The sequence below is a fragment of the Staurois parvus genome, unplaced genomic scaffold (assembly GCF_062004578.1).
Source record: "Staurois parvus isolate SC_StPar_1 unplaced genomic scaffold, SC_StPar_1.0 ptg000715l, whole genome shotgun sequence".
Lineage (NCBI taxonomy): Eukaryota > Metazoa > Chordata > Amphibia > Anura > Ranidae > Staurois > Staurois parvus.
This window is the reverse complement of record NW_028318511.1, coordinates 1,773,550-1,782,613: the sequence shown is the minus strand read 5'-3', so window position 1 is coordinate 1,782,613 and position 9,064 is coordinate 1,773,550. Positions and strand designations below refer to the sequence as shown.

At 40.9% G+C, this 9,064-nt stretch overlaps 1 protein-coding gene across 1 annotated transcript in view; it reads right to left on the bottom strand.

The window, feature by feature from the left end:
- Positions 1-585: 585 nt before the first annotated feature.
- The window catches only part of LOC149445612 (uncharacterized), a 119,837-nt gene continuing 111,358 nt past the window's right edge, over positions 586-9,064 (bottom strand). The window contains exons 39-42 of the mRNA XM_089653499.1: positions 8,433-8,564; positions 5,728-5,782; positions 3,978-4,110; positions 586-1,165 (exon numbers count right to left, since the gene is read on the bottom strand). Coding sequence (XP_089509625.1) covers positions 904-1,165; positions 3,978-4,110; positions 5,728-5,782; positions 8,433-8,564 — 582 coding nt within the window. The 3' untranslated portion in view covers positions 586-903. The remainder of the gene's footprint in view (positions 1,166-3,977; positions 4,111-5,727; positions 5,783-8,432; positions 8,565-9,064) is intronic.

The following is a 9,064-nucleotide window of genomic DNA, read 5'->3' as shown; positions in this document are numbered from 1 at the left end:
AGGGAGGGCTTTTTAAGTATGGGGGTGATGTGTGCATGTTTCAGAGGGGAGGGGAAAGTGCCAGAGGAGAGGGAGAGATTAAAGATGTGGGTGAGGGAGCGTAGGATGGAGGAGGAGGAAGGTCGTAGGAGTTGTGAGGGGATAGGGTCGAGGCGGCAGGTGGTGAGGTGGGCATCAGAGAGGATCTTGGAGACTTCCTCGATGGTAGTAAGGTCAAAGGTGCGGAGTGTGGGGGGAGCTTCAGTATGAGGAATGTAGGGTGGGGTGGAAGAGGAGGTCAGAGCAGTGGTGGGGCCGTGGGAGAGGGGTGATGAGGGGGTAGCTGAGTGAGGGTGAAGGGGGTTGGAGAGAGTTTGAGCAGCGACGAAGTCCCTGCGGGTTATGTCGAGGGGGAGGGGGGATAAGGGGGTAGCTGTGTGAGAGGGGACGAGTTGAAAAATGGTAAGGTGTTCAATATTTATTTTACCTGCTGTATATAAATAAGGCACCAATTTTTTATTTTTCTTGCATTTCATGGTTGTTTGGTCCAGTCCACTACTTTTGTGCTTCCTAACTAATAGAAATAATAGTCCAACTAAAATAATGTGCTTTGTATTCTGTAGTTTATTGATATACATAAAAAGTAATGACAAAGATAAGAAAGCAAACAAAATAAAGCTTTCTCTGATATCGATGCCCAGATTTCTATAAAGGTTTTATCAAAAGCAAAACAGTTGTGTTAACGGCTTCACAATTTTGACTTTTTTTTTGTTGTCTAATGCTTACGCAGACCATATTTGCCTATTAATTCAGCATCTACATATGACTAAAAAGTAAGAGGATAATTAGACATTAAATGGGACACGTTCAGAATGTTTAGCATCATATTGCTGCCTTGCCCTCTCTGTATTCTCATCGATTTTCTCATCTCCTTCTTGCTCTGCCTCTGGAAGTGGACTGGCTCTGTTGCTGCTGATTCTGTTGTTGCTGTTGTTGCTGCTGTTGAAGTTCAGCAGTTTCGATCGGCTTGCAGGTAGCAGCAGAACAGCCACAACTAACCACATCTTTGTAATAGTGTATTTTCCTTTTTCCGTTGGCACACAGAAGCTGAACTGATTTGTCTACCACCTTAAGCTCTGTACAGCAGGAACACTGGTGATCCATACTTTGAGATTCCTTTGAATAGCTAAGAAAAAAAAACACATTATAAAGTTATACCAGCATATTTTTTTACTATTTTTCAAACCATACTAAAGTGCTCAAACTAATGCTTTATAGGTAACTTATTATGTAAATCAACAAGTGTGGGAATATATATTGAATTTTACATTAAAGAACTAATTTATTAGCGTTACCTGCAGCCAATTTGCTTAGTTTCCCTGTGTAACATAAACTGTCCTAAAGATAACAAGTCCTTTAAGACCAACACACTGATTTATTGCTTGTTTGTGAGAGATAATCTCATGATCGTTTTACTGTTTTTGTTGCCTACTAGTGAATTAAACTGCTTAGCTTAAGTTGCCAGAAAATAAATGAGCAGAAAAATAACCAGAGGTGTCACACCAAGGGATAGCATGAAAACCTGACCCCTGATGAACTTTTTTTTAATATTTTAATTATTAAGATGATTAAGGTGATATTAAATAACTACGCATAAAGCAAAAGGCTCTGTTATATCAATAAAGGTAGCCTATATTATTTCAATATACATTTTACATTTTAATAAAAGCATCTGATGTTGTATAAAAAGAGCTATGAATGCCTTTTACCAGGTATTTAGAGGGGGCATGCTGTTTCTATCAAAGTACCAAATCAACAGTAAAAACAAACAAACAATCCTATTTTATGTATAGTTTATTACCACTATATACATATATAAATGATTTTTAAGGCAGTCATGTACAAGGCCGATTCCTAACAGTCATAAATCTTTGTGTTATATTCTCACAAATGATTTAAAAAATATGAAAACAAAATAAAGAAGGTTTAGTAAATTTAGCAGAACCTTTGTGTCACAAGTTAGCCTGCAGCCTCTTGTTTGTTGTCTTACCTCCTTGCTGTTCCTTCACATGTGTGTTTCTCTGTGCTCACCTATGGGCGTCATCTGCTATTCCCTGGGTTTTATGTGCTTCCCTTTCATCACTTCCTGGCCTGCCTCCTAGCTGGCCTGTCTATTTAAGACATGCTCAGTCTGTCTCACTTTGCCTGAGCAATGTTGTTGTCTGAGCTCCCGTGTTCCTCTGAGAATCCGTTCAAGTATATCTGTGTACCGACCCCGGCTTGTCCCTGACATTCCTCCTATATTGTCTATCCGTGTACCGTCCTCGGCTTTGTTCCTGACATTGCCTGTCTTCCGCCTGTCCTGACCTCGGCTTGCCTACTGGATCTCCTGAGTCTACTCCCATTGTACTCTGCTCCTGCTGGCGGTCTCTTCTACCTCAGCTGAGTGTACCTGGGGGCCGCGACCTGGTCCCAGCCTGCTGCAAGTCCATCCCCCCCATCAGGGGCTCTGGTGAACAAGCAGGCTGGGGCTTAGACTCCGCGCCCTGGGGAACCCCAAGCTGTGGATTAAGAGCTCACTACCACAGGTGCTGACACTTTCTCAAAACTTGCTGTAAAGGTCAATAACAAACCAGATTTTTCCATGACTGTACCAATTTTTGAACTCTTTGGCGGAAACTGCTGCTCCATGTGCAAGTCACTAATAAAAGTATTAGTCCACCCATTGTGATATCAGAGTAATATTGTAGGTGCAGTCTGGCAAGCTCACTCAGTTGCTGTCTTACTATATGTCTTGGAAACTCAACAATGAGATCTCCAAGCCATAATACACAATTGTTTCTGTCCATCTGGGAGAAATGGACCTCCTGCCCACTTATGCATATTTAAGCTCTTCCTGTTACATTCTTTATAGTAGGGTTGCTACGATACCGATAACAGTATCGGTGTCGATACCGAGCATTTGCAAGAGGACTTGTGCTAATGCAAATGCTTCGATACTTAAAACAACAATGTTGTGGTGAGAATTGAGCCCATACAAAACAAATGGGCTCAAATTGCACCAAAAAGAATCACATGTAATTTGAACAGGAATGCAGTGCGATTTGAGCCCATACAAAACAAATGGGCTCAAATTGCACCGCACAGAATCACATGCGGTTTGATTAGGAATGCGGTGAGATGCCTATCTGAATCACATTTGGTTTCCCTGTAGGTGCGGTGTGATTTGAGCCATACAAAATGAATAGATCAAATCGCACTGCAAATCACACCACAGTGGGAAACCACATGTGATCCAAATAGTAATCTCTCCAAATTCCTGTGCAAATCGCATGCGATTGCAATTTGCAGTGCAGTTTGAGCACATTCATTTTTATGGGCTCAAATTGAACTGCAAATGTATTGGCAATTGGTATCGGCAAGAACTTGAGTACAAGTATCGGTTCTCGTCCATAAAAAAACAGTTTTTTCGTAACCCTACTTAAGAGTTTAAAAAAAGTAAAAATCCAGCAGGGAGAGTAGAAACCTCTCATTGTGGCCAGATTCAGGAACTCAAATGCAGAGATCTCACCAATAGAGTCTCCAGCAACTACCAAAAATAAACTGTTGGTTTTGCATGGATTGATGCTTTTTATCAGTTGTGCCCTTACCCAGTAGAAGGGAACATTAACACTGTCAGTGGGCTTCAAGGTCAAGGTGGAACTCTGCATGTTAAAGCTATAATATTGATTATGTTAATCCAGGAACATATTGTTGAGTATCATATGCAAGGTTAAATATCCAAGGCACAAAAGAGATTTTTATATGAATTAATAAATGCTTTAACATGCTTTTTCACTGTCATTTAGAAAATAGTGTTTATAGGCCCTCAAATGTGGCTATTTGTGGTGTATGTTTAGGTATGGAGCTATAGATCTGATAAGTTATAACTGCTCAACACATTTTGTAAAGGCCTCATTTCTTAATTTTTTTTTTCAGTAAAAAGGCACATGACTTACATTGATGTTCCCATACAAGGTCCTCCGCAGTGGGTAAGCTCCACTTCAAGTTCACAATCACCTTCTTTAATGACTTTTAAGATCTTGCGAGAGCTACAGTCCTCAATGATTGGCTTCTCTACAACCACAACCTCTTTAACTGGAAGATTTTGTTTAGAGATTAAAGATAATTGATAGAAAAATGATTAACATTTTGGTCTAAAAAAACTTTTATTTTTATACACCTGTAAATATTTGTTTTTATTTAAGACTATTTTTAGGTGTACATATTCACAACTATGCAAAACATTCTTCACAAGCTGTTAAAGAATATTGTCTCATGAACTGAAATAGAATTATATTCCATTCCAAGTCTCCCTTCTGCAGACCCCTTTTAAGAACAAAGGGTGTTCTAAAACACATAAACACAAATCTGGACTACATACACACCACAGTTACTGAGAAGCAATTACTCTACCTGAGGGTAAGAGGCAAAGATTGCTTATGATTTGAGCTTCACTCTGAGTGCTGAACCTGTAGACCTGGGGTCAGCAACCAGTAGATCGTGATCTACCAGGTGACTGGTCGATCACGGTCTGGGCTTGCTGATCCATCATCCCAGAGCATCAGAGTGTTCTGCAGAGGGACTACTTGTGAAGGTGGAGCTGCAGTAGGGAGCAAGAGCCGTGTACGTTGATGCGTCCTCTGTAGTCCTGGCTCCTATGCCCTGTCATGATTGGTGAATGTGGCATCTGCAAAACATGACCCATTCAAGTGAACGAGGCCACTCTGCAAGTGCCCTGCAACCGTGTTGCTTTCTCACCACCTGCTTTAACCCCTTGGACCCCGCAGAAGCATGCAATTGTGGTGGCCCCATTTACTTCTTGAATGGGTCTTGACTGACAGGCAGTAGTACCCACCAAAAGCATCAAGGAGCGTAATTTCTGCTGCGGCATGTGCATACCTTTGGTTGCTGCCTCAGCAGCTAAAGGGGGTAGGGATTCGTGGTGGTAAAACCATGACTCAACCACAGGGTTTTACCCCCCCCAACATTACATTACATTTGAATGAGCCCCAAGAGTGCCGCTGCCAGATGCAACTAAGGGCTTATTCACAAGTGCAGCAGACACTACTGCTTCTCTGCAAAGCAATCTGAGTGTGTTTGACAGGTGGTGAGGAGGTAATATTTTGCCTCCTCATCACTTGATTTAAACTCATAATTGCTGTGTAATGCACGTGATTGTGACACGGAAGTACGGCAATTAGAGGTTTAAATCGGGTGTGAGGAGGCGACACTGTGCGACATTGGGTTCGGTAATCTTTGATTTCTCCCGTGTTGTTCAGGTAGATTTCGACCTCTTTAAGGTTGCCCACCCCTGCTGTAGACTGTGTATCTGGGCAGTATGTAATATCTTTGGGGAGGACATGGACAGTGCTCAGCATGAAAGTTGTGTTCTGGGAGTGTGTGGCGGCTGCAGTGTGAGGAATCTTTGGAAAGGAAGCTGAAGACTGTGTGTGCTGGTGAGAGGATACTGGGGAAAGACTAACTAATATGTGTGTGTGCTAGAGTAGGGATCACACTGGGGAAATCCCAATGTACTGTATGTGCTGGAGGAGGGATCTCACAAGGAAATGACCAATCTGTATGCTACAGATCTGAAGATGTGATGTCACTGGGGAAGGACCAGAAGAGGCTGATTTGCATAGAGGTAATATAAAATTAGAACTTATAGAATATATAAACTGCTTAAAATGGGCATTTTTGGCGTACCTGTTTTAGGTGTACAAGTCTGACAGCATCCATCCTCATCATATTTAACTGTGCCCTATAGGAAAGACATGATGGCTCATTAAAAGAGATGCACAATAAATGAACAACCTTAATAAATCAAAAACTCTTATTAAAGTGGAGCTCCAGTCATTTTTGTAAAAATTAAAAGTCAGCAGCTACAAAAACTGTAGCTGCTGACTGTTAATAAACACGCACTTACCTGTCCTACGATCCAGCACTGTGCTCGGCCAACCTGTTTTCAGTTTGTGTCCTCTCTCCCTGGTGCCTGCATCTTTACTATGGGCACCACGGCTGTGACAGCTTGTGGCTTCACAGCCAGGTGCTCACTGCGCAAGCGTGAGCAGCACTGCACACTTCAAATGGTCCCGCAGTCTTCTAGGACCTGTCATGTGTCCCAGAAGATTGCAGAAGCCTAGGCGATCGAAGCGGAAGTGGGAGCGGGTACTGATGGACTTTAAGGAGGAAGAGGATGTCTGAGGGTCTCCCCCTCCCCCTACTCTTCCTTGCGTGTCTTTGTTCTTTCAATAAAGCTTTGGGCCTGTGAACTCTGTTCCCCTTCCCTCTGCCCTCCTCCCCCCCCAACACACCCAATGCTTGTTTGAATTGGTTTATTCGGTAATGTTTCTGCATGTTATGGTTATGTGGCGGTGCCATGTGGGACAGGGGTCTGACCCAGGCACTGCACATCTGTCACTGCACTACCAGGATACTCTGGTGGAACCTTAGGAGGCCACAAACAGTCTCGGGGTAAGCGGCGTCATGCATGATGTGATGGTCTAGGGAATTTGTCTGCCGTGCGCATCACGTTAGGCATCATACCGCTAAGTGAATGTATTTATTGTATGATTGAAACAGTATTGTCATGTGGTGTATTAAGCACTGCATCGCAGTACAGGGTGAGATGTACCCCGACTAAAGTATCTTGTTTTTTTTATAATTATGTAAAAAATAAAGTATATTTTTTCAACAAAAAAAAAACCTGTCAAAATCGGGTACCCGCCCAACCCATCCTCCCCAAAAGCTCCATTTCACAAACCGGACTGGGGGAGGAAGCCTTAAAGTGGAACTTCCCCTTTTGGGTGGAGCTCCGCTTTAATGCTTATCTGCAGTAACCCATAGCCAACAATCAGAATTCACTCTGCTCAGATCAGACCAGTGCAAGATGGATTCTGATGGGTTGCCATGAGTTACTGGTCTAAGGTTTTATTAGCACTAAATAGTACAGACTCTTTATTAAAAATTAGCCCTATCATCCAATTGTTTCATTATGGTTTTTTAATGCCTTTATAAGGCAAGTGACTTAAGGTAAAGATGACACCATGCATACTTCTGTGGAAAAGTCCTAAAGCAATATAGTCATATGATATTTAGAGGTTGTCTACATGGGCACCTACAAAGCATCTGTGAAGCAGGGGCATTTCAAGATGATAGAGATATGTAGCCAACAGGTGGTACTTGTTTATAGAGAAATGTCATGTAGCACCACGTGATGCAGAGCACAACTTTCAAATTTATTTGAAAATGCAGATTTTGACACCTCTGTTTTTAAGGAGTAACAGAATGGGACCGTTCTGTAAAATGTATTTTGTTGCACAGGCACAGTTGCAATCTTACTTGAACCCTGATTCACTGTGCAATGCCCAGGCTTGTTTAAGCAAAGAACGGTAAATAGTGTAAAAATCAAAACCCAATTCAATCAGCGCAACCTTAACCAACTCACTAAATCAATACCAATAAATTGTTACTTACTAAAACATTGTTAGTGATTTCACCATACCTGCTGAAAATAAACAAATATAGTATAGCGCAACAACAAAATATTCACATAAAATCTCTTACCACAAAACACCACTGTGCAATATATGACATCAATATAGTCTATCTTCGTCTTGTGCCTCCACCAACTTTGTGAAAAACCTACTCACCTCACTTTTAGACCTCATAAACAGGTCACAATATGCTCAACACATCATAGTATATACACCTGTGGACACCCGGTATGGTCTTCCTCAGATCTTCATTTGGCATTGCTATGCAACTCAAATCCTCCCACTAACGCTCTCATATTTCATTGTCAGTGGGAGGATTTGAGTTCCAAAGCAGTGCCAAGGGGAATATCGAAGGAAGACCATACCGAGCATCCACAGGTGTATACACCATGATGTGATGAGGTCTAAAAGTGAGGTGAGCAGGTTTTCCACATAGTTGTTGGAGACACAGTTGGCAAAAGGTGAAGACCATTTTGATGTCACATATGGTGTGTTGTGATAAGAGACTGTGTTGGGACTTTTTTCTTTTATGTGAATACTTTGCTGTTACTCTACTTTATATTTGTTTGTTTGGTATATATAGTGTGTTTGTCAATTAGAAGATACATTTTGGACTCACAGCTTTGTTATGCTTCTCTGTATACAATATTTGTTGTTGACCAAGAAATGTACAGTCCATTTTTGCATCAGTAAGCTAGTAAAAAGTTTGCTTTTTTCTTCATTTATCTTACAATTACAAAATACTGGTAAGGAATATTTATTTGACAAGATCTAATAATCAAAGTCAGGATACACTTAGTCTATTACCACATCAGGCTTCATATCAGTTACAGTACATATATTTCCAGACTTGAGGTGGGAAGTAGAACAGTGGTCCAACCACTGTAAATTATTAATAAAGAATCCAAAAATTACCTCTTCACATTTGGAAATATCCAGCTCTTGGCAAACTTTCTTCACTTTAGTTAAAACAGGGTTGCCGTCTTCATCTTCATCACACTCATAGTAGACACAAGTGCTTCCTTCAGGACGATAAGTATCTCCAATCTAAAAATGAACAAAATACAATTACTTACACTGATGTAGTTTGTTTTCCCCAGCTGAAAGTATAAAGAGAACTGACATGGAAGATACTGACACTGAACATTTTTTGTCTTTGCAACTAATGTACTTCAACGAGTGGCTGTTCTCCATTATGTATCTAATATAGCTGGCAATAGTTAAAAAGAAAATATTTTATATTATAGTGATGTCATACATTTAGCTATTACTGCTCTGTATATCTTAAAGTAACTGTTAAAGAAGTTTCACAGTTTAACATGCTTCCATACTGTTGGTGTTGCATAAAATGTAAAGAGTTGTAGATTAGCAGCTAGAAGGAGTGTAGATTAGCTCATACAATCACTCTGATTTTCTGCTTACCAACTGTTGAAGTAAGATATTAGCCACACAGGGAGTGCATTGTTTTTTAAGAGTTGACTTGGGATTCATTTAAACAGAATAGACTGTTTACTTAGCAAAATCATTATTCATTAGTTCAGTAAATA